Raw genomic sequence first — 26,228 nt, 5'->3', positions numbered from 1 at the left:
ATCCAGCCAGGGCACAGTGTGGGGCAGGGGGAGCTGGGCACCAGGGCAGGAGGGAAGCTCTGGGAAGTGGCCTCGGTGCCACTGGCAGGGCCCCGCTGGGGGAGGCGGAGCGGGCACAAGGAGCAGGGAGCAGGGAGCACAAAATGCACCAGGCAGGGAGGTGGCTCTGTGCTGCGGCCAGGGGGTGCTGACCTCCATGGTGCCCACGATCCTGGCTGCTGCAGCCCCCAGCAGCAGACATGCTTGTTGGAGCGGAGGGGTGCTGCCCAGCTTGCCCCCTGCAGGGGAGCCGCACCAGGAGGAGGTGAGATCTGGACCCGATCCTGGACCCCCTTGCACAAAGGGTGGGATGTTCTTCACCTCCAGGGGATTCCAGCCCCAATCCAGGCCAAGAGCAGAGCGATCTGTGTTCAGGTGGCCCGCAGCCCCTTTGTACAGGAGTGATGGATTGAGTGGGGCAGAATTTTAACACACCCACTCCCCACATTGAGAGAGCAATGGGAATGGGGTGGTTGGGGGGCAGCACCGCTCTCCTGTGTCCCCTGCCCCATTTGGAAACCAAAGCAACAGCCCCCCGCAAAGCAAATTACGCAGAGCATGGGGCTATGTTTGGGGTGGGTGTTTGTGTTGGAGTGTAGGTTGGGGGATGCATGGGGAGAGGCAGGGTTGGGTGTATGGGGGTGTGGGATGGGGGTGCATTAGTGCTTAATTTGTGCCAGGGCTGAGCCCTGGCACCTCTTTCATTACAAACTAAGCACCACCTGGACCCACTTCTGAACTTGATGTCTGGCGCATATAATGGGCTGATCAAACAGGATTCAACACTGGGGCAGTCCATTGATGAGAACCCCAAGTAAATCAATCAATCCTCATTCGAGCTGAGTGATAAATTTTTCAATTCAGAGCTCAAGCCAAAAAATCCAGGGGGAAATATTGTTGTTTCAAACCAAAACTGTTTTTTTTTATTTTACTCACCAAAACAAGACCCAAACCATTGTTCAGCTTGATTTGATTGGACATTTCTGAAATGAAATGGTTCACTTTGAAAATGTCAAAACAAAACGTTTCGGGTTTTTCTACATTTTTTCCTCATTTTTTTACTTTGCTGAAACTATTCGCCAAATTCTACCCAAATGCACAAAGAGCTTCGGTCGCCCTGAAACGGCCATTTCGGTGGATTTACATTTTGCTGGGAACTATTCACTCCGCTCTAATCCTCCTCCTGAGTGGACCTTTGAGGCTATGACGAAGCATTTGTACATGGAACTCCGTACACTCCTCTGAAAGGTCTCAGTGCACCAGAAGGCAGGAAAGCAGGTGTAGCTGCTTCACCTTGAAACCTCCTGGCTCCTCTTGGTTTAAGTCACACCTTGTTGTCCTTTTCAATGAAATCTGTATTCAATGTGTATTTTAAATTTAAAGACATATAGTCCCCTCTTTTGTCCATGAAACCTGGGATCCCCAACCCCACTCCCATCAGCCAGGCAGAGCCAAGTAACCGGAGAGATTTGCACTCTCACCCACGCTCCCAGCTTTTTCTGAACTTTTGACCATCTAGCACTTGGTGGAGACAGTCACCGAAACCTGGGAGCAATCACACGGAAGCCTGAGTACGGGAGAGCTGTGATGCTGCAGCATATTTACAACAAACAGAGCCTGGGAGCGGGACATTGAGAGCCCCAGTTTCACAAATAGACACAGAAATTGGCAACGAAGAGCACGCACTTGCTATACACCTCCAGAGATCTGTGCCTGCAAGCGGCTGATTGCACCCCAGCCCGCAAACACCCCTCCTGTGAGCAGTTACACAGTCTGCACGGATCTCACGAGCACAGCTGAAACACCCAGCTTCGAAAAATTGCTCCTTATATTTATTCCACGTTCAGTGCAGTTTGGAGGTGTGTTTCCAAACTCTTCCGCTGCTGCTAAGGCTTTTCGGGCACAATGCAAGACACCAAAATCACAGCGAAAGATGAAGTAAAATGATGGAAAACCAAAAGCCAACAAACCTTTACAAACTCTCCTGAGAGCAGCAGGAAGGTCAATTTGCACCTCCAGGGTAGCTAGAGGCACAGTTTCCCTCTCAGACAGACACACTCACGCTAGCTCTCATCGAGTGGGCACACTAAAAACACAAGTGTAGTCACGATGGCAGGAGCGGCAGGAGGGGCTAATCACCCAAGTATGTACCTAGGGTCTCAGATAGGAGCCTACTGGGATGGCTACCCCCCATCCCTGCACTTGTGCCACCGCGGCTAAACTGCTGTTTTTAGCTCCTTAGCTTGATCACAGCTAGTGCAGGTGTGTCTGTCTGAGCTGGAAATTACACCTCCAGCTCCAGTGTAGACACACCCACAACATTCTTGGCAGGGGAGGGGGAGAGGTAATTTTTACACACACACACACACACACAGGCTCACATGTATCTCAAGAATGGTTTGGCCTAGAAGCTGAATTCGACAGTCTAGGATGAAGTCTAGTGCACAAGGATGTTGCTGGTAAGATTAGGTGTAAAATTTGGTATTTATTTTGAACTTTTAATTGACCCAACAGGTCTCAGTCTTACCCAAGGCCCAACTTAGAGCTTCACCAATTTATGGCTGTGCCAGGAGTTGCCAAACATGACAGGTATGTGGCTCAGGTTCACACAGATTGTGCACTCTGCTGAGTCACTCAGGGCCAAATTCCACGAGTGAAGCACCTGATTTGAATACTTTGTGGTCTTGTGCTTCATGGAAGGTAGGTTGTCTTTTGATAGACCTATATACATGATCTCCACATCAGAAGAGACAAACATCTGTTGTTACTCTTGAAAAGATGTTCACACAAAAGCTAACAAAATTCTCCAAGAAACAACTTTGCTAAGACAGAATCAAGGCTGTAAATAGACACCAGTTAAATGAAAACATTATTAGAATTTTGTAGTTATTAAAAAAAATGGAAAGCCCAGAAATTTATAGCTAAAGTTTCACAAATCACCTTAACTCTGACCCTATACCAATGCTCATCCTCTGCCTACCAGCTATTAACCCACTATACCCAATCACCATTCCTCACCCATACTTCTAGTATGGACTACTGCAAACCTTTAATTATCACACATACAGCAAAACCAGCAAGAACTAAGAGAGAGATTGCCACAATATGTGGATTATGGTTACACCTCAGGCTGGAAATACCATCAGCTATAGCACACTGTAAATACAAATCTACAAATCCACGCATTCCTAGATGGAGAGGCCACTGCCCTGGACACCCCTACTTCACCTCTGCCACCGTGGATAGCAAAGAGCACAAACACCTCACCTTTCCCCCCTCCCCATGCCTAGACACAACGTTGTCTAATAGCCACTTTGTGTCTGAGCCTAATGTGCTTCATCCACGACCCAAAATATATACAGGCCAGAACTCTCCACATTGCTGCACTCTCCAATGCGACGCAAATAGAGAACACCAGTCAGGGAGGCAGTGGGCAGACACATGGGGTCAGAATTAAGATTGTTCGTTAAAATATATCTGTGAATTTCCTATATTTCAAACACCCTTTTTAAAAATATGACGGCAGCGTTCTAAGAATGTTATATTTACCTACCACCTTCGCTTACTCAGAATAAAGTTTTCTACCTGGAAAAATCATGCCTTATTGAATGGCTGCACTCAGAGAGAGAAGGTCTATGCTGCAAGCACATGTACTCTCTGTCTCTTTAATGGCAGAGAGGCTGGTTCTGTGCAGGAAGGCAGCTGCTGTTCCTTAGTGGTCAGGCTCCCTGGTGTGTGGGCTGACATGATTAGAAATCGCAGAGAGCTGATTCAGCCTTATTTTTGCCTTGGTGCATATCATTATGGAGACGCTGTGGTCTTGGATGCCTATGGAAAATGTTCAATGCTAACTGAAAAAACATGGGGCTGGCACAGGAGCAGCACAGTGTGCTGGAGAGGGGGTTCGGGAGCATCCTCCTGGAGCTAAAAAGGTGTGGAAGCTGGAGGCACACAGCGGGAGAAATTACTCTGAAAGCAGCCACCTGTTAAAAAGAACAGAGCAGCCTCTTCAAAGCAGCTACCTGAAATTCTAACCCCTGGGTCAACTCCATGGCCACAGCAGGGAACTTACAGTCCCTGACCCAGAGCCACAAGCCAAGGGGGCAGCCGAAGAGAATCCCGGCCCCACTTGAAAGGTACCAGAAGAGTCAGGTGCTTGGCCTTACTGTCTAGACAAGAGGCTGTACAAAGAGCCACTCCCAGAGGAGACAATCTTACTGTGGTTCCTGCTGTCTCTGCCAGGCGAGGGTCGCCCCTACAGGCCCTGCTTTGTGTCTCAGCTGTGGTGACATGGAGGGTGCCCACACAGCAGATCTGCATACAAAAAGAGGAATGCCATTGTCCTACTGGCTAAAATTCACGTCAGTGTCTGGCCCCCAGCGAGGAGCCGTAACTGAGAGCTCAGGATGTGATGAAACCCACGGCTGGTCGGTGCGTGGCACAGCTTTGCCGCTGTGCCCAATCCACAGAAGATGTGTGTCTGTCAGCCCCAGCTAGCGGGACCCCGCTCTTCGGCTCAACCTGTAGCAGCTCACACACTTAGCTCTGGAGTCCCTGAGGTCACCCCAGCTGGTGGCGTCACAATGACACAGGCAGTTTTTGTATCACTTGATAATCAAGGCTCACAGAAATCGCTCCGTGGGACATCTGCTGTATTTGTAAGGATGGAGTAAGAGTGAAGCAGCCAAGTCCTGAACAGTTCTACCAGGGCAGAGAGGACATCTGGCCCGCCAGTCCACTGGCTGGTATAGGATATGCCCTGGTACTGGAGGAAAATTAAAACTGCTGGCGCAAGGAATGAGGGGCCAAAGCGGTCGAGAATGACTAATGCAAACCTAACAGAGCCCCTGACCCAGGGCAGGGAAACAGCTCTGAGACAAGAACTCTTCGCTCAGATCTCAAAGGGGAACATTTCTGAGGTTCCAAAGAGTCTGGTTAATTTTTATTTCTGCGCAGTCCTGACCTAGGGAGAAACGGCACTAGAATGGCTCTCCCAGCAGCACTGCCAGCCCAACCAGGAACAGGGAACCCCAGAAATCTCAGGTGAGCCTCCTCTCCTGCAGCTCCCAGCCCGCAGATTTCACAGGCCAATTAGTCTGAATGAGGCATGGATTGGAGATGGACCTGAGCCAGGAAGCAGGCACCCAGAGCCCACTTGCCCCGGAGTTCAGAGACATGTTTGGATCTAGCGTGGAGAACTGGGGCACCCTGTGGTTCCCCTCAGCCATTCTCCTATTCCGTCCCATGGACTTTTACAGCAGCCTGCTTCTGTTCACAGACCAGTAGGGGGGTGGGATTGGTCAGCTCACAGCAGCAGTTCTGCCCTGGGCGGGTTCGTGATTTTGTTCTACCCTCCAGCACCCACTTGTTTAAGCAAGTTTGGCCCTGTGGTTAAACTGAACCCTAGCCTTCTCGCCTGTCCCCTTCTGCCCGCTCTCAGCACTCACAGTAATCTGAGAGTTCACGGCCATTGCCAGCCCCTCTGTGCTCCGTGAGTCAAGGCTGAGCAGGTTTCCTGGCAGAGCTGACTGATTCAGCAGCTTTCCCTCTACTCCCTCTTGAGAGCAGCAGACAGCACTCTGAACTCTGTCTCTGTCTCCGAGAAGGCTGCCAGCTCCCAGCTGCGAGGCTCTGGCCGAGGGTGGCTTCGAGGACCGAAAGCACTTACGTGGTATTAAACTCACTGTCACTTTTCTTCAGGCCTTGGAATGAATACAGGGCACAGCTGTAAAACCAGGATCCTCCCGGCTTTAACCCTCATCTGTTCACTGCTGCTCACCGGCCCTTGTGATAGCCATTCGAGCCAGGCTAGCTCACTGCCCCCGCTCTGGGTGTCCCTCCCCTGCACAGAGCCTGGCATGTTGCAGTTAGAAAAGGGGGCTACTTTCTGGTACAGGCCTGAGCAGAGCTGCCCTAGTTGGTGCCGGCCCGGGCACACTGCTGGGGCACTGCCAGAGGCAGAACTTCACCTTCAGCGGGTGGAGAGAAGCTGCGTGGCACAGCGCTAGGCGCTGCCTGCAAAGCACAGCCCAGGCTGCAGCCCGTGCAGCTGGGGCTCCCCTGCTCTGATACCCAAGCGAGCTGGACTGATACCTGCTCTGATACCCAAGCGAGCTAGCTGGGATATGTCTGCTCACCCTGCAATCCCACCCCCCATCGCAGGGTAGCCAACCCCGCAGGCTCATCACCGCTGGTATATTCTGGTTGGGGACGGGCATAGCGTAGAATGAGCTGGCTGCCTCGCTTCTGTTTGTTGTGGGCAACAGAAAGTTCATGAAGTGCTTGAAGATCCTGGGGGGTGGGGGAGGGCAGAGTTACTGAAGTGCCAAGTGCTTTTCTTTGGGGTACTCTCGTTACGGGTGCAGGTGGGGCCAAGCTGTCGTCGGGACTCAGTGGAGTCACACCAGCTGAGCATCTGGCCCACTGTGCAGAAGCAAAGAATTGCTCCCTGACTAACCCTAATGTATCAGCCAGATCAGCAGAAACTGTCTCTCAGATTGCCCAGAAAAATGTCCCTGGATGGACCGGGAAAATCCCAAGTTTCAAGCCACCTACTTTCAGGTATCCAGAGAGGAGACTGAATGGCAAAAGACTTCAGCTTTGTCTACAATCTCGGCATCTTTCCTCACTTCCCACCCACTGCCCAGGGACTTAGTGCTCACCCACCTGCTTCCAGTTAACACTTTTGGAGGCATGCACAGGTCAGAGCCCCTGGAGAAGCTGTGCAGCTGGAATCAGTTGCGAAAGGAAGCAGGGCCAGGATATGTCTGAGGCAGAAGGATGCTGACCGGAGCGAACCAAGCCAGGCAATGGATTGGTATTTTTGTGAAATGCTCCAGATCGGGGTTCCAAGTGGCCTGCAAAAGAAATCACGGCTGGAAAAGGAAACAGGAATGAAGCTGGAACCCAGGCTCCCAGGCTTGTCAGAGGAAAGAACCCCCAAAAGCTGAAGAATTGGAGAGATCCAAGCTGGGAAACCCACAGCTCACCCCACTGTCGATGCTGGATGGCTCCCAAGAGTGCTGTCAAGCACAGCTGGAGCACACCAGCTACCCAGCTGCTCAGCCATATGACTCAGGCCCTTGCTCAGGGGACCTGCTCTTCAGCAAGAGCCAGAATGCCCCCACCTCTCCCACCTCCTCAGCCTTTAAGGGCTAGTGGAATGAAGATACAGAGAGGAGAGTTTAAATAACACTCCCACCTTCTTTGCTTAACAATGTTCTGTCTGCTGCCACATAAACTAGGTGTTGGTCTACACTAGGAGTTGAGGTTGAATTTAGCAGCGTTAAATCAATTTAACCCTGCACCCGTCCACACGACGAAGCCCTTTTTTTCGACTTAAAGGGCTCTTTAAATCGATTTCCTTACTCCACCCCCGACAAGGGGATTAGCGCTGAAATCGGCCTTGCTGGGTTGAATCTGGGGAACTGTGGACACAATTAGACGGTATTGGCCTCCGGGAGCTATCCCAGAGTGCTCCATTGTGACCGCTCTGGACAGGACTCTCAACTCAGATGCACTGGCCAGGTAGACAGGAAAAGGCCCGCGAACTTTTGAATTTCAATTTCCTGTTTGGCCAGCGTGGCAAGCTGCAGGTGACCATGCAGAGCTCATCAGCAGAGGTGACCATGATGGAGTCCCAGAATCGCAAAAGAGCTCCAGCATGGACCGAACGGGAGGTACGGGATCTGATCGCTGTATGGAGAGAGGAATCCGTGCAATCAGAACTACGTTCCAGTTTTTGAAATCCAAACACATTTGTCAAAATCTCCCAGGGCATGAAGGACAGAGGCCAGAACAGGGACCCGAAGCAGTGCCGCGTGAAACTTAAGGAGCTGAGGCAAGCCTACCAGAAAACCAGAGAGGCAAACAGCCGCTCCGGGTCAGAGCCCCAAACATGACACTTCTTTGATGAGCTGCATGGCATTTCAGGGGGTTCAGCCACCACTACCCCAGCCATGTTGTTTGACTCCTTCAAGGGAGATGGAGGCAACACGGAAGCAGGTTTTGGGGACGAGGAAGATGATGATGATGAGGTTGTAGATAGCTCACAGCAAACAAGCAGAGAAACCGGTTTTCCCAACAGCCAGGAACTGTTTCTCACCCTGGACCTGGAGCCAGTACCCCCCCGAGCCCACCCAAGGCTGCCTCCCGGACTGCCAGGCGGAGAAGGGACCTCTGGTGAGTGTACCTTTTAAAATACTATACATGGTTTAAAAGCAAGCATGTTTAATGATTAATTTGCCCTGGCATTCACGGCTCTCCTGGATGTACTCCCAAAGCCTTTGCAAAAGGTTTCTGGGGAGGGCAGCCTTATTCCATCCACCATGGTAGGACATTTTACCACACCAGGCCAGTAGCATGTACTCAGGAATCATTGTAGAACAAAGCATTGCAGTGTATGTTTGCTGGCGTTCAAACAACATCCGTTCTTTATCTCTCTGTGTTATCCTCAGGAGAGTGATATCATTCATGGTCACCTGGTTGAAATAGGGGGTGCTTTTCTTAAGGGGACATTCAGAGGTGCCCATTCTGCTGGGCTGTTTGCCTGTGGCTGAACAGAAATGTTCCCCGCTGTTAGCCACGGGGAGGAGGGAGGGGCTAGCCACGCGCTGGGGGGAGGCAAAATGCGACCTTGGAACGAAAGCACATGTGCTATGTATGTAATGTTAACAGCAAGGTTTACCGTGAAAGAGTGTACCCACTGTTCTATAAAATGTGTCTTTTTAAATACCACTGTCCCTTTTTTTTTCTCCACCAGCTGCATGTGTTTCAAGGATCACAGGATCTTCTCTTCTCAGAGGCTAGCGAAGATTAGAAGGCGAAAAAAACGCACTCGCGATGAAATGTTCTCTGAGCTCATGCTGTCCTCCCACACTGAGAGAGCACAGACGAATGTGTGGAGGCAGACAATGTCAGAGTGCAGGAAAGCACAAAATGACTGGGAGGATAGGTGGCGGGCTGAAGAGAGTAAGTGGCGAGCTGAAGAGAGGGCTGAAGCTGAAAGGTGTGAAAGCTGTGAAAGGCAGCGTGATGAGAGGAGGCAGGATTCAATGCTGAGGCTGCTGGAAGATCAAACTAATATGCTCCAGCGTATGGTTGAGCTGCAGGAAAGGCAGCAGGAGCACAGACCGCCACTACAGCCCCTGTGTAACCAACCGCCCTCCTCCCCAAGTTCCATAGCCTCCTCATGCAGACGCCCAAGAACGTGGTGGGGGGGCCTCCGGCCACCCAGCCACTCTGCCCCAGAGGATTGCTCAAGCAACAGAAGGCTGGCATTCAATAAGTTTTAAAGTTTTAAACTTTTAAAGTGCTGTGTGGCCTTCTCCTTCCCTCCTCCACCACCCCTCCTGGGCTACCTTGGTAGTTATCCCCCTATTTGTGTGATGAATTAATAAAGAATGCATGAATGTGAAGCAACAATGACTTTATTGCCTCTGCAAGCGGTGATCGAAGGAGGAGGGGAGGGTGGTTAGCTCACAGGGAAGTAGAGTGAACCAAGGGGCGGGGGGTTTCATCAAGTAGAAACAAACAGAACTTTCACACCGTAGCCTGGCCAGTCATGAAACTGGTTTTCAAAGCCTCTCTGATGCGTACCGCGCCCTCCTGTGCTCTTCTAACCGCCCTGGTGTCTGGCTGTGCGTAACCACCAGCCAGGCGATTTGCCTCAACCTCCCACCCTGCCATAAATGTCTCCCCCTTACTCTCACAGATATTGTGGAGCGCACAGCAAGCAGTAATAACAGTGGGAATACTGGTTTCGCTGAGGTCTAACTGAGTCAGTAAACTGTGCCAGCGTGCTTTTAAACGTCCAAATGCACATTCTACCACCATTCTGCACTTGCTCAGTCTATAGTAGAACAGCTCCTGACTACTGTCTAAGCTGCCTGTGTACGGCTTCATGAGCCATGGCATTAAGGGGTAGGCTGGGTCCCCAAGGATAACTATAGGCATTTCAACATCCCCAACGGTTATTTTCTGGTCTGGGAATAAAGTCCCTTCCTGCAGCTTTTGAAACAGACCAGAGTTCCTGAAGATGTGAGCGTCATGTACCTTTCCCGGCCATCCCACGTTGATATTGGTGAAACATCCCTTGTGATCCACCAGTGCTTGCAGCACTATTGAAAAGTACCCCTTGCAGTTTATGTATTCACCAGCTTGGTGCTCCGGTGCCAAGATAGGGAGATGGGTTCCGTCTATGGCCCCACCACAGTTAGGGAATCCCATTGCAGCAAAGCCATCCACTATGACCTGCACATTTCCTAGAGTCACTGCTCTTGATATCAGCAGCTCAGTGACAGCGTTGGCTACTCGCATCACAGCAGCCCGCACCGTAGATTTGCCCACTCCAAATTGATTCCCGACTGACCGGAAGCTGTCTGGCATTGCAAGCTTCCACAGGGCTATTGCCACTCACTTCTCAACCATGAGGGCTGCTCTCATCTTGGTATTCTTGTGCCTCAGGGCAGGGGAAAGCAAGTCACAAAGTTCCATGAAAGTGCCCTTACGCATGCGAGAGTTTTGCAGCCACTGGGAATCGTCCCAGACTTGCAACACTATGCGGTCCCACCCGGCTTGTTTCCTGAGCCCAGAATCGGCGTTCCACCGCATGAACCTGCCCCATTAGCACCATGATGCCCACATTGCCAGGGCCCATGCTTTGAGAGAAGTCTGTGTCCATGTCCTCATCACTCTCGTCACCGCGCTGATGTCGCCTACTCGCCCGGTTTCGCTTTGCTAGGTTCTGGTGCTGCATATACTGCTGGATAATGCGTGTGGTGTTTAATGTGCTCCTAATTGCCAAAGTGAGCTGAGCGGGCTCCATGCTTGCCGTGGTATGGCGTCTGCACAGAAAAAAGGTGCGGAACGATTGGCTGCCATTGCCCTGACGGAGGGAGGGGCAACTGATGACATGGCTTACAGGGTTGGCTTACAGGGAATTAAAATCAACAAAGGGGCTGGCTTTGCGAGAAACAGAATGGCCCCCTCAAGGACAGAACTCAAAACTGGGTTTAGCAGGCTGTTGATTTCACAGAGGGAGGGAAGAGAAAATGAATACAAAACAAATCTGGTCTATTTCTTGTTTTGATCCACTTCATCTATCTTTATACATCTTGCTGGCAGCAGACTGTGCAGTACGACCGCTAGCCATCGTCATCTCCTGGGTGCTCGGCAGAAGATGGTGCAGTATGACGACTAGCCATCATCTTCTGTTGGCTGCAGATTAAAAGACAGTTCACTGCCGGTAGGACTGAATCGCCACGAGACGAAACTTAAAAGGGAAATGACATGGCTGAGTCACTCCCATGTTTGCCCAGGCGCCCCGACCTCATCAAGGTCGGTTAAAAGAGCACCCAGGACTACGTCGATGACGGCTACCAGTCATACTGCACTGTCTGCTGCCAAAAGGCAATAAACTGCTGCTGTGTAGCAATGCAGTACCACGTCTGCCAGCACCCAGGAGACATACGGTGACAGTGAGCTGAGCGGGCTCCATGCTTGCCGTGGTATGGCGTCTGCACAGGTAACTCAAGAAAAAAGGCGCAAAACGATTGTCTGCCCTTGCTTTCACGGAAGGAGGGAGGGAAGGGGGGCCTGATGATATGTACCCGGAACCACCAGCGACAATGTTTTAACCCCATCAGGCACTGAGATTTCTACCCAGAATTCAAATGGGCGGCGGAGACTGCGGGAACTGTGGGATAGCTACCCATAGTGCAACGCTCCGGAAGTCAATGGTTGGCTCGGTACTGTGGACACACTCTGCCGACTACATACACTTAGAGCATTTGTGTGGGGACACACACAATTGACTGTATAAAAACGCTTTCTACAAAACCGACTTCTATAAATTCGACCTAATTTCCTAGTGTAGACATACCCTCAGGCTCCAATCAGCTAAGCAGGGATGTGCTTTGCCAGAGCGTGGGTCGGAGAACCTGTTGCACTGCAGGTGAGGAAAGGCATGTCACGCCATCATTCTTTTTTCTTGACCCTTGGCTCCCTGCCACCTCCCCACAAGCCATCATCACTGCTCAGACGGGAGCAGTGCTGCACAAAGGCTAGGTACCGTCCCCACCCCAAAACCTGGGAGCAAGACACATTTATTTAGTGAACTCATTGTGCTGGAGCAGTCATGTCTTGCCTTGGTATCTCAGCAATGGAAACAGTGGAGGAAATGAGCATGCGCCGAGCTAGGACATCTGATTTCCTTTCAGTTTGATCCAGACACCTGAACTGGCTCTCCCACAATGAAGCAAATAGGGCCCTGCCATGCTCGAGTGAGGTTACCTGCACCCAGCCCCACTGAGCGATGGGAAGCCAGTACCTTCCGCTGCTTAGCCCCTGCGAGGCTGCAACTGAATCAAACGAAGACGCCAAGTCCCTGAACACAGGAGCAAACCTCGCCAGCTTCCCTTTGGAGTTTACCTGCTGGGATTTTTAATTTATTAAAGAAGCCTGCTGGGTCTCATCTGAGCCACAGCAAACTACAGCGAAGCCCTCTCTGCAGATCCGTGTTCTCAGCACTGCCCTCTTAGCAGCAGGGCGAGTAAACAGTTCAGGTCTGGGAAGAGGGGCCTCCTGTGATCTCTCTCCCTAGACACAAGGCAGCTCATCCCAACCCCATCCAGAATCTTTAGGAGAATAGGAAACAAACCCAGGCCAAAGGAAAGAGAGAAAAACAAGCAAGAGAGTGAGAGGTTTGAGGAAGGAATTTCACAGGCCTGGCGAGAAAGCAGTTCTCGCATTTCTCTTTGGTTAAAAAGATCAACTTCCAGCAGCTGTGCAGAGGAGCACATTCCACAGGATGATGTGTGGTTCCGGAGGCTCCGGAGAGAGGAGGAACCAAGCCGCAGAAAGGGCTGAGCAAAGCTAAAAAGAGTTTAGAGACAATGCAGTTTGGGGCAGAGGGTGGGGGAGGGAAAACCCTCCAGATCCAAAGAAGAGGGCAAGGAAGCACTGGGAGCCAAAGAGAACAGCTCTCCTGTTCGCACAGGCCAAGTCTGGATGGCCAGAGTGCTCCACAGATCTGAGTCGCCTTTGGGCTCGGTGATTAGCAGAGCTGAATGGGAGGGTGAGTTTAGCTGTGCCTGGAAAAAGGACCCTCCCTCCCGGTGACAGCTGGGGCAGTTGCTGCCCTGCACTAGTAGCCATAGGGCTGATGAGACACAGCAATGGAAACAGTGGAGTTTACTGTATTGTTAGTGCATTGAGAATCTGCAAGAGAATGGCTCCTCCCTCCCACAGACCCCTTAGCAAAGATATTATAAAATCTCTCTCTGCTCCCCCTCCACAAGGTCCTTCCCTAACTGCCGTGATGTTAGACGTACCAACTCCACTGCCCGTCTATCCACGCGACAGAAAACAATTCTCAGTTACATCATTTGTGCGCTACGGTGAGAGCACGTGGCTGGGAGCTGGGACTCCTGGCCTCTATTTCCAGCCCTGCCACTGAGTCCTTGCACGACGCTGGGCAAATCACCTCTGGGCCTCCAAAACGACACAGCAGAGATAGAAAAGGCACAAGGACATGTCAGAGAAGTAGTGGCAGGCCTGGCAAGACTCAATGCAAAGACGCATTTAAATGGTTAGGACCATTACTTAAGGGAGGAGAAAAATATGAGAAAGAGAGATAGTGCCCTGTATAGAGAATGTAAATCAGGGGTTCCTAGTAACCCTTTCTGAGCATACAAGAACAAGGGCGACACAATAAAATCAAACAGGAATCGTTCTTTTACGCAACACAATTAGTCAGTGGAACTCTCAGCCACAAGCTATTGCTCAGGCAAAGAGTTTAGTAAGGAAGATTCAGAAAAGGACTGGACACACATATGAATAATAATAATACCCACAGTTCCACTAGCTAGGATTAAAAAGGTATCAGAGATATCAGCCTCCATGGTTCAGGACAGAAACCAAAGCCTAGATACACAGGGTTAGGGAGAGATTTCTTTGAAGGCCAGTCATTGCCCGATTGTCCTTTATAGAGGCACAAAACGGAGGGCATGAGGTTACACCATCTGCTGAAGCAACTGGTACTGGCCCCTGCCAGAGTCAAGGTGCTGGGCTGGATGGAAGTTAGAAGTTATTATTAAACAGCCTCATGCTGCCAGCTTGTCCTTGCTCCCGTGACACCTTGCAGGGTAGGGGCTTTGTGTCTGAGCATGACCACTTCTGCTGCCAGTTAAGGTGGCCCCTCTCGGGCCAATGGCAGGGAGGCCTATGTTCCTGCAGCCATGTCTGCAGCTCCAGGATTAATTATACCCAGACCTGGCCTTTCTCCCTGTCCTAATAGCCCCAGAGATGCTCTCCCCCTACCATGATCCCTGGAGGAGCCCAAAAGGGCAAAAGAAAAAGTCTGCTCCTAAAGGCATTTAACACTGACCAGGGCCAGAGTGCCCTGCCAGGATGCACACAGGGAGGGGCCACTCCATGCCTAGATTCTCCCCTCCGCCTGCGTGGAAGTGGGGAGTGTCCCTGCAGTACGCCCTGGAGCGGTCTCCAGCGGGCGGGGCTCCATACACATGGCAAGAGGTGCACAATGCATTGTCTCCTCTGGAAAGCAGAGGGGAATCTTGGCAGAAGGCTGCTCTGGCTCTGGCTCCAGGACCTTCTGTCTGTGCCGTGGAACCTGCCTCCAGGGAAAGACGCTCCTCCAACAGGACACCCCAGGCTCTGATGGATCCCTGGGGACCCACCGGATCTTTGCTGTGACACCTCTGCCTGACCCACCCTTTGAAGGAATGATCTAGTAGGAAACTCCACAAGGCTGCCCCCTGCGTGGGTCCTCCTAGCTGGGCGACAGCCTGGTCCCTCAGGACTAGCCATTGTTCTACAGGCTAAATGGAGAGTTGGTCTCAGTCCAGGGCCTAGCAGACTGGTGCACAGGCCACAAAAACCTACACAAAACAACTTGTCCCCTTCCCTACAGGGCCCCAGCAGAGAGGCCAAGGCCTGTACTTGTCAGTGGGGTTGCAGGGAGTGGGGTGGAGCGCTCTGCTGTCACCCTGGCAGAGGTCAGAAAAGAACAAGATAAGTCCATGAAGGACATCGCTAGCTATTAGCTAAAATGGCAGGGAGGCAACCTCATGCTCTGGGTGTCCCTAAACCTCCAACTGCCAGAAGTTGGGACTGGGAGGACAGAGGATGGATCACTTGATAACTGCCCTGGTCTGTTCATTCCCTCGGAAGCATCTAGCACCGGCCACGGTTGGAAGACAGGGTACTGGGCTAAGTGAACCATTGGTCTGTCTCAGTTTGACCCCTCTTATATTCTCCTGTCTCTGAAGCACACTGGTGGGAGGCAGCACGGGGGGAGCTGGTACTGCCCAGCTGTGCTTCCGTCTCATGGGATGTCAACCCAGCCCCTCTCACCAGCACTAAATTCAGCCCAAGGAATGCAGGATGTGGCCAGCTAAGGGACAGCGTTAGGATTTACACCCAGGGCCAGGCCTCAGCTCTTCTCAGCGACTCCGAAATCAATAGGGTGTGTGGCTATACACCAGCGAAGGCTCTGCCCTGGCTTTCAAACAAAACACTGGGGAGATGCTAAACAATTTGCCATTGACCGACTGACCGAGAGAGGCTTCTCTGTGGGTAGGGCCAGAACCCAGGGGGATCCCGGGCTGGCCTTTTCGTTCTTGTGGCTGTTCTGGCAGAAGGGGGAGGAGGAGACAGGTCACAACCAGGACGTTTGCGCTCCCTACTAAAACTTTACGTTAGCTCTCTAGCAGTCTGCCCTTCTTTTGCCAGTCCACTTCCGCTCTGCCCAGGGTTGAGAGGCCAGCAGGGCCTGCTCAGGTGAAGCAGGGACTCGGGTAGCTGAGCGCAATGTCAGACTCTCCGGCTTGTCGGACAGGCAGGCCAGGCTAATTGATTCAGGGCACAGACACCACTAATCTTCATTATTTCATCTCTCCCAGCCCAGTCACTGTGGCTCTCTCCTTCGGCCAGTTATGGGTTCTCCTTCAGTACAGCATGACTGGCCTCTCCACTTCGCAGGGGATGTAGGAGTTCTCTCACGACAGAGCCGTCTGGTCACTTCTGACATGAGCCTCTCTCCAGTGACTGCAGGGTCAACCTTTCCCAGTGCCCAGCAGTTCAGTCTGCTGGCTCAGACGTGAGGCAGCGTGAGAGTCTCCTCCCAGGTGTCTGGATTGAGTGGGTCTCCTGAAACCTTCAGCCACCCGTGGCTCTTTACTGCCAGCTCACCTGGCCATAACACTTCATCTCTCCTATAGCTCTGAGATGTGCCAGGCAGTCACAACTGCAATCAGTGAAGACTGGGAGAATCCCCAAAGCTTTAATGGTTCTCACAACGTCTCCGCCGTTATTCAAGTCAGTCTAGTTTTACAGATCACTGACATTTGTGATCCTGGGAAACAGCTTGGTTTAAAACTAACATCCTCCAAAAACACCAGATCAGCATTCCCAGATCTCCCCTCTCACTGGGACCTGGGTGATGGGATTTTTTTAATGGTCATTATTTTTTTCAGGCACCAAATCTAGTCTGTTCATGCTGCTGTAGGTGAGGTTGAGTCCAGGAGAAAAGTTGCTGCATAAGTACGAGGCTATTCTGACTTCCATTATTAAACTTTGGCTTTCAAGGGTTTAGAACTTGGCATATTTACACCCTATGCCCCAGAGGCTCAGGGTTACACAGAACAAATTGTCCATGCTGTCTAACTGCAGGCCAGATTCCAGCCCCTGCTATGGCCCCTTTATGCTGCGTTGGTAGTTTTCAGGGGGGCAAATCATCCCATAGGGGAACTGCCCCTCCTGTGTGTGGGGAGTGGGGGGAGAGGTTCTCAGCAAAGCAGCATGCCAGGGGTGGGACGGGTGGAAAGAGATGTGACCGGAACACACTGTGCTCTGGCTAGCCTGAGCTTTCACTGGAATTTCAAACACAAAACAAACAACGTTACAGCTTAAAATCTCTCTTTTAGTGCTTGGAACAGGGAGCTAAATGGATTTCCCAGCTCACTGGATTTTCATCTTTGAATACCTGGGTTCAAATCTCAGCAAGACACACATGAAGATTAACATGATGGCCTCAGCCACGTCCTGAGTTTAACCCCTGCTCTGTGTTGGAAATTATTTTCCTAATACATTTATTAAGGTTTCCCAGCACTCAGTTTCCTTTATTTGTCCCAAAGGGCCACTTGGTGCTGGCTGCATCCCAAACACCAATATAATCATATACACTCTTGTACTTTATACACTAACAGCAATACTGTTATAAGCATTGGCCAAAAAATTTGCAACAAGTTCAGGCCCAGGAGACACCTTCCCATCATGGCACGGCTCCTGAGGGATAAGGAAAAGCTCAGCCCAAGAGCCCTAGAAACCCTTGCTCTTCACACTCAATAGCAAACAAGGGATGTCCTTGCTGGTTAATGGACTTCAGCCAAAGACAAAAAAGGGAGTTTTCGGGCTAAACCCTGAACCTGGTGCCCAATTAACCCTGTTTTCTATATTTCTATTACTTCAGCCCAGACGTTCAATCAGGTAACACTGATATTTCCAGGATCACTACAAATACAACACAAACAACTTCTTCTCTCTCATGATCTTATTGGTTTGGTCCCATGCTTTGAGCACACGGCCCATGCTAAGGTCCAACTCAATCTAAAACCAGCAATCACCCAGGTCTAACATGGGCCTAGGTTCTTTCACTCTGACACTGACTCCCGTTGAGACCTTGGGCTAGTCATCCCCGCTCTGCCTCAGTGCATCTGGGGGTGAAATGGAGAGCACAGTCGGAGCCTAGCTCCCAGGGCCCTCCGGCGGAGGTCTCAGTGCATACCCATAAAGCATTTGAAGCTGAAGTGCGATATCATCACTCCCCACATTTATCTATCAGAAAGCACCAGTCACACCCGGTTAACAGAGTCTGCTCAGACCAGGCCCTTCACTGTAATACCGGGGGTGCTGCAGGCCAGGACTGAGCCGTGGGGGAGACCCAAGCGCGGAGCTGAAGGGGAAACACAAGTGAGGATTGTGGTAAAGACGGCAGGAGAGCCCATGGGGAAGCAAGCCTGCACTGCCCCTACGCCAGATCTAGCCAGTAGCACCAGAATGAGAAGATCTGGGGTGAGCTGGGCAATGCAGAATTGAACTGAAATGCCCTATTTAACCCAGAGTGCAGCCCCAAGGCGGCCCAGAGTCCTGCCCCACAGTCACCTGCCCCGTGCGAGCCCCTGAAGGGGAGGGCTAAGCTAGTGAGCTCCAGGCCTTTGTTGCTGGAGACTGAGCAGAACAAGCAGTTTCTGTCCATCTATTCAGGGAGATCCCAGCAGCTATTTCCCACTCTCAGGATGAGCAGATAGAATGGTTTGTGCATATTTTGTTTTTAATTAAAAACGGTATGTAAATGTATATGCAGATTGGGATCTCAGGCTCCTGGCGAACTGCCAGTGCAGCCCTCGCTGTTGCACAGAGCAGGCACCGCAGATGCCACCATATTGCAGCCCATCTGGCATGTAAAATCCCTTGCTGGTCAGACTGGCTCCCGTGGGCATCCCCCAGCAGGGAGCCTCACCCCAGGCCTTCGTGGCTTTGGCGAGGCTAAGCAGAACCCCCGACAGGTTCGGGATGGCAAAGGGGGCATGTGAACTTTCCTCAGCATTAAGAGTTTCCGAGTGGAAACTTCCTTCGCCATAGTCCATTATTTGGTCACTCTGCCTTTGTTACCTGATTCAGGCATGGCCCAGTTGAGCCCCATGTGCCCTGCATTTTGGACAATTCTGGCCCTTTCCAGGGCATCTTGGGGGAAGCCCCCAGAGAATCCTCCATGGCATCTCCCAGCACTGAACCTAGATGCATTGTGCAGAAATAAAAACGAACAGCAGCACCTCTGGGGTGAGGGAATGGGGTCTGTATCTCAGCCATGGGGAAAGCACATGCAGTCTCATTGGCAACATTCACCACATTCATACCCAGGTCTGCTCTGGTACCTACCCTCCAAGACCACCTCCTTGCCAGTCTTCTTCAGTGCCTGCACCGCCTCATCGTGCGTCGCCTCCGAAAGGTCGGCCCCATTGACGGAGAGGATAGCGTCTCCTACGAACAGCGCCTCTGTCTGATCTGCAGCCAGCCCCTTAAAGATCTTGGAAATCAAGATCGGCATTTTATTCTCTCGGCCGCCTGAGAAGAAAAGGAAAAAAGGAAGTGGTTAGATACTATTTATATACAGAAGGAGAAGGTACTACTTAGATAGCATCCTGCTTAAGACAAATCTGAGTGCCGATATATCAAGATTTAGCTCATTTTCCCCAGTAATGCATCAGATTTGCAACCGCTGGTGTCATTTTTGGGTAGAAAATCATTTTCATTACTTTTATCATCGTGCAGAGGAGCATGAATCAGAGGAGGTAAGCATCTGACCTCGCTTCCACCCAGAGATCCTAGGAACTGTCCTTTTCTTCCTTGAATCTCAGAATATACATTCTGCCACATTGCTCATGGAGGAGAGACGTCCAGATTCTGGCCCCCTTCTTGGAAATACGAGATTCCGCAATTTTGGTTTCAGCCAGTTGCTACATGTCTGATTGATAGGGATGGTTCTTAGTGTTAGCTCTGTGCTAAGCTTCTGCCACATGGAGAAAGCATCTGTTCGTCTCGCAGCAGTGATACTGGCTGCTTATTCCACCCCAGTGCAGGCCTGTCTGCAAGTTTCTAGAGGCTCTTCTGAGTAGACATCAATAAAGTGAAATGCAAAAGAAAGGAAGCACAGATCTGCTCCCTACACGGCTGTCTCACGTCCGGCTGTCATCAGAGTCTCTTTAGTGGAAATTCCACTGCTACCATGTCTGTGGATGACACCCAAATAAGAGATTTAACAACTACACAGGTGGCCGGGGTCTAACTGGGAAATGACCAAGAAAGTTTAGAGTACAGATGGCTGCAGGCATCAAAGAGCGACCTGGCTGGAGTGCAAGAGACCGCGCCTTGGACGTAGCGCTCCATCCCCAAGAGCCATGGGCCCAATCCTGACTGGGTTCTACTGCAATGTAAGCATTACCTGTAACAACAAACAAACGGATGATAGCACCTCCAGGAGCAGGGAATAACAGACGCACATCATGGCAGGGGGACAGCCCACATGGATGCACCCATTGCATTAAAGAACCTTTGTTTTTGGCTTGATCAAGTCCTGACATTATAAAATGCATTGCCTGGGCTGAGCTCGTCCACCGTGAACAACAGCCCAGTAGAAGCCAGAGGGGAAGGGAGGTTAAGGCATTAGCCTGATACTTGGGACCCTGGATTCAATTCCTGACTCTGCAACAGGCTGTGTGACCTTGGTCAAGTCACCTAGTTTCTCTCTGAGCCTCAGCTCCTGTCAAGGCTGATTCCCCACTCTGGGACTCTGAGTGCAGGAGGTGGGGGCCTGCAAGGATTCTAAAAATTAACACTGGCCACTCCAGGCTTCTGTTTAACTCCCCAGGTTACAGCTTCTCTCTGACCTTGGATGGGTAGATGTTGCCACCACCCAAGGGCAAAACCCCTTGAGGACCCAGGAAGGCGCACTTGGGAATTCCTTCCTGTGGGGTACCCTCGAGCCCTTTCACACACACACACCCTGCCCCTGGGAAGAGCTGAGAAAGAAAAACAAAGGAAATCAGCTGTTGCCACCAGCTAATTAAACAACATGTGCACAAACCTATTAGGACACAAAACCCCCAATCCTCCTCTTAAAAAAGGTAAATTTTGTTTAAAACAAAAAGAAAGAAAATACATCTGGAAAGTCAGGCTATTGCTAGATTTAAAAAAAAAAACACTTACGAGGATTAATCATCAAGAATAACTTTCTTGAGGTCCAGCTTAAAGGTTACAAGCCAAACAAAAGCATTTGGAGTTAGCACAGAGGAGTCCACAAGCCATAAAGAAATAAAAGGATAAACCTAATCACATCTTCCTAGACATTTCCTGATCTATTTACATATCTGGGATTTCCAATGAGTAGTTTCTAAGTATGATACCGCTGATTTTTCATACCTGGCCCAAAGCTTCTTACAGCATAACTGCAGCCCTGTCTGCCTCTCCCAGAGAACAACAACAGACAGACAAAAGGGGAGTCTTGTTTCAATTTCAAAAAGTTCTAGCCTTCCCACTGGCTCTTTTAGCCAGGTGCCCACTCCCTTCCTTTTACCTATGCGTAGCAGTGACTGTTAACCCTTTACAGGTAAAACAAGTAGAGAACAGCTACTAAGAGGGATTTTATAGCTAACTGGCTGGCTGGGTCCATAAAAGGGAACTACCCCCCTTCATTTATCACAGCTCCCCACCTGTACAATGGGGCTAACAGTACCTCACAATGAGGTTGGGAGGAGAAATACATTTCAGTTTGTGAGGCACTCCGGAACTGCAATAAGGGAGGCTAATACAGGGTGAGGAGGAGATTGGAAAGGGGTATTTCTGTGTTTGTTTGGTAAAACTTTTAATGCACTCAAATCAACAGGATTAACTCAAAGTCAATGGGAGTTAGGTATCTACCTAACTTTGAGAATGTGGGCCTCAGCTCCTCTGGTGAGAAGTCTGGCAACAGTACCTAGCCAGATGGAGTAATAATCTCCAGCTCTCCACTCGCTCCGAGCTGGGAGAAGAGGGGCTCAGGAAGGGTCACTGTCTTAGGAAGTAGTCTACAGCATGAAAAAGTGTGAGAACCACTGGGATAAACCTAGGTGTGCGCTTCCGGGGAGGCTGCGGAGTTCCACTTGTTTCCTCAGCCACCTAGAGATTCCTGTCAGTGTTCATTTTTTTGGTGGGAAAATGTGACGTTCAGCTATGATATTTATTGCATTTGAATGGAAAAGTGTCACTTTGTAGTGCCTTCCCGCCATGCCCTCTCCACCCTCCGAGGCCCTGATGGTCACCTTCACATCTGCATGACCAGCTGCACCGATTTATGGCACCCAGTTTGAATTGTTATTACTTTGCTTTTGCACGGGTGATTGCAAAAATGAAGCGTTACCTGAATGGAGTAACATTTCTCCTAGGAAGGAGCTGGGTGGGAATTTTTAGACAGAACTTTTTTTTGCTCTAAAATGCCTATTCATCAACACCGAATTGTTTTGCGGACACCATCGGTTTCAACAAAAAGGTTTCTCAGGTCCGGGATGGAAGAGAGCCAGTGAAACCTACCCCAGAATAGCCAAAGAGCTTACACTCTAAAATTCAGACAAGACACAGAAAAGGGAGCAGAGAAATGGTGGGACTGGAATAGAGGAAGGGAGGACAAAGGTTATAAACACAAGGCCATGTTGATGCTCAGGATTTACAAAAATGCAGATCCTGAAGGTTTTAGTGGCTTTTTTATTATGATTATTAACTATCCCTAGCTCTTAAATAGCACTTATATATTTCATCAGTAGATTGAAGGTAAACGGGGAGTCCCGTATCTGGGCAGTGTAAAGGGATCAGAGCACGTTTCTGTGTAACACACGGACTTTGCACGGTATGCCTCCATAAAGAAGCCCCTCCAGCAGCGGGGAAAGCATGAAGAAGGCACAGAAGAATCAATTATATCAGCTAGTCGCTCTAAACAGATGCTGGTTATGCTACCACTCCAGCAGCCATATTTTCCAGAGAGCTCATCTCCCATCTGGCAGCCAAATGAACTCTTGAGTATCTGGATCTAGATGTCCACATTTTTTGCCACTGGTAGCAGGGATAGGAACATTCTGGCAAGGACTCAGCCGAGACAGAACAGGGACAGAGCTCTAGATTTCACTGAACCAGACTGAGCTCTGTTAGTTTTGTGACTATATCGAAATAAGTTATGTTTTTGCTTTGCTGTACAGACTTTATAAAACAAGGCCTTGTGGGATGCATGGATAAGAGTCCTCCCTCAAGAGACTGAACTCACAATGTGGGCCCAGTTCCATATTTCTGTAATGAGGAATCTCCTCCTTAGCATCCCCCCGCATCACCAACATTAAAGATCTGTAATCGGAAAAGATCAATTTACGGTAACAGCTCTCTAAGGCTGGAGTCATCTCAACTGCAAAACAGAGAGAGGGAGAGAGGGATGTGAATTAAGGGCAAAACAGACACAAAAGAATCAAAGTATGATTAGATGTACAGGCCACTTAAATTAAAAAGGTCTCTAAAGAAGGAAATAGGGGGAATGGTGCATTTGGGCCAGTTGCTGGCTTTTTTCTGCTTTATTCAGCTCCCAGATGTGCCCGGTCCTTTCCTCTTCCCCATCCCACGTAAGTTCTAGAGGCAAGAACACCAACTCTTTAACATTTGAAAGAGACCGACCTGGCTCCTGCATTGGCTTCAATTCTGTGGAAATGTGACCCCCACCCACCATGTATTAATGGGCCGAAGCCAGCCTGGCAACAGATCCATTTTCCAACATCTCCTCCTGTCAACCCTCTCTGAGTTCACTCAGATTCCCCACAAGGCGCATGGTCTCTGTCTTGGATTTTGAAGGTCAAAACTGCCTGTCTACCAGGTGTGGCTTGTGGTGCATCAACTGTTAAAATAAACAACTGCACCCTACAGCTTAAAGAAAATTATACCTCCACAGCCCCATTCATTTTGTGCTCAACCTGTATATTTCTCAGAGCTTCTTCCAGCCACTGTGCTGACTTCCTCTGAGCAGTAAAGTTGCACAAATGAGGTCGTTGGAGCTGTGCTGATCACGAGGATAGCAGTGCTTTTACAGTGCAGCCTTCACTGAGATCAATTCAGTAAGTGTGGTGGACTGCGGATTTTTATTCAGATATAGTTTGGTAGAGGTGATGGTATTTTGGAACAGAACTCTGTTGCAGGCTGCAGGCTAATGTGCAGGAATGCCAATAAAAGAACAGGAAAACATCCTTTCACATCAGTGACAGGACAATACAAATGCAATGCCAGTGCCTAGCCAGTGGGCAAATGCAAACAACCACCAGAATTCACAATTAAAAGACACCAAATGTGACATGAACTGAATTATGTGGGATGTAAGGGGAGAACAATTCGCAGCTCTTTTTACGCTTTCATGGAATAATTTATGAAAGGATAACTCCCCCCCCCATCCAGTTTAACCTTTCTGTTCAATACCACCCAACCCAGCTTAGATGCATTAGACCAGGGGTCTCAAACTCAAATGACCACGAGACCCACATGAGGACTAGTACATTGGCCTGAGGGCCGCAACACTGACCCCCACCCTGCTGCCCAGCCCCGCCCCCACTCCACCCCTTCCATGAGGCCCTGCCTCTGCCCCACGTCTTCCCACCCCTTCCTGCCCCCATTCCAACCCCTTCCCCGAAATCCCAACCTCAACTCATCCCCCTCCCTGCCCCCGGGAGGTGCAGGAGGGGTGCAGGGTGTGGCAAGGGGCTCAGGGCAGGGGGTCCGGGTGCGGGAGGGGTGTGGGGTGCAGCTGGGGGCTCAGGGCAGGGGGTTGGGGTGCAGGAAGGGTGCAGGGTACGGCAGGGGGCTCAGGGCAGGGGATTGGGGTGCAGGAGGGGTGCGGTGGGGGGGAGGGCTCCGGCCCGGCACACACCGGGGGCAATAGAGGCCAAGGAAGATGTTTGATTACACATGTGAGATCAGTCTAACCTAAGGTTAAGTAGACACAGTGCAATTGATGGGCAATTTCAGGTTCACAAGCTGCTCTCACATGTATAATCAAACATCTTCCTTGGCCTCTATTGCATTCTAGATTTACAGCACGCACATGTAAACCTGCCAGCATACAACTCACATAAAAAAGCACTTTAAAGAACCCAGGACTCCAATCCTGCACTTGCTTAACTTTATGCACTGTGAGTAGCCCACTTGGCTTCCATGGTATGGCTCACCACAGGGCTACTGAGTGTGTATGTAAGTCTTTGCAGGAGCAGTGCCAAGTTATATTTGTATGTAAAGGTAACACTTTAACGGGGAGCTGATTCAGCCTGTGTAACTGATATAACAGACCTAAAAATACACCGCAACTTTCAACCAGTGCATATGACAGGGCTCGGCAACATCATGCCATTTCCAGTTTAGAAATTAAGGAGCAGAACCTGCCAAGGTGTCACTCTTGCCACTCCTCTGCATGGGTTACAGTGCTAAGGCCTGACCCTGAAAACAGACACGTGAGCGACTTCGCTCCGCTCCTCCGGGCAAGTGCAGCACGGGGGCCTCCGATGGATTCGCTTGTCCATTTCCAACTTCCCCAGCAGCCGCAGGCGGCCGTGACAGGTTCCTTCCCCGCAGCCCAGCCGGAGCCGTGCTTCGGGGGAGCAGGAGATGGGGGGCTGGGGCGGTGACCACCCCCAGGGCACCCTCCCCAGCCGCTTTGGCAAACACGGAGTGGGCACCCGGCCGCGCGCAGAAGTTGGTCAGGCACCAGCCAACTCCCCGAGGCGCCGCAGGGCACGGGCCGCCTCCAGCTGCGCCTCGGCGCTACAAGGTGCCCACCCGGGAGAGCCCGGCAGTGCCGGCGCTGGGCGGTGGCGGGGCAGGACCCTCGAGCCCAGCGGCAGGTCCAGCCCACGGGGAACGGACCCTCGCCCTCTGCCGCGCCCCTCACCTTTGATGCTGATCCCGAGCCCCCCCACGTCCTGCTTCACGATCCGCACCGTGCGCTTCACGTTGGTGAGCGACTCGGGCACCTGGGCGCACGGCTCCCCGCCGTTCAGCTGCGCCGGGGCGGGCGGCGGCTCCTCGGCCCCCGCGCCCTTGCCGGGGCTCACGGTCAGGAAGTCCTCGGCCAGCGTGACTAGGACCCGCAGCCACTGCTCGCCCGGGGCTCGCAGCTCCAGCAGCCCGCTCTTCGGGGCTCTCCTGCCGGCCGCCATCTTCAGCGCATTCCTGGGATAGCTGCTGCTGCGCCGCCTCCCGCCTGCCAGGGGCCGGGGCGCACGGCGCGGAGCGGGGGCACCGGGCACCGAGCCACCCCTAGGGCGCCGCCCCCGGGAGGCAGGGCGGGCTGCCGGGCACAGGGGCAGCGAGCCGCCGCCCCGCCCAGGGAGCCGCCTCCCGACACGCCTCTCCGCTCCCTGGGGCGCACGGGGCTGCGGCGGACACATGGGCACCGCCCAGACCGTCCCCTCGGAGCCGCTTCTCAGCGCTCGCGGGCATCGGGGCAGGGCCCTGCCCAGGAGCCGGGCGCAGGGATGGGGTGGGGGCCCCTGCGGAGCCGGGCCGGGACCTCGGCTGCGGGCCAGGAGCTGCCCTCGGTTCGTGGCAGAAGGGGCAGA

At 51.5% G+C, this 26,228-nt stretch overlaps 1 protein-coding gene across 1 annotated transcript in view; it reads right to left on the bottom strand.

Moving 5' to 3' along the window:
* The window catches only part of SNTA1 (syntrophin alpha 1), a 72,486-nt gene extending 46,588 nt beyond the window's left edge, over window positions 1-25,898 (bottom strand). The window contains exons 1-2 of the mRNA XM_074970329.1: window positions 25,559-25,898; window positions 19,000-19,185 (exon numbers count right to left, since the gene is read on the bottom strand). Of these exons, the coding sequence (XP_074826430.1) occupies window positions 19,000-19,185; window positions 25,559-25,826 (454 nt within the window). The 5' untranslated portion in view covers window positions 25,827-25,898. The remainder of the gene's footprint in view (window positions 1-18,999; window positions 19,186-25,558) is intronic.
* Window positions 25,899-26,228: the final 330 nt, after the last annotated feature.

This window comes from Natator depressus, chromosome 13 (genome assembly GCF_965152275.1).
Source record: "Natator depressus isolate rNatDep1 chromosome 13, rNatDep2.hap1, whole genome shotgun sequence".
In the NCBI taxonomy this organism is placed as follows: Eukaryota; Metazoa; Chordata; order Testudines; family Cheloniidae; genus Natator; species Natator depressus.
Note: the sequence above shows the minus strand (reverse complement) of the source record. Positions and strands in the feature narration are given on the sequence as shown.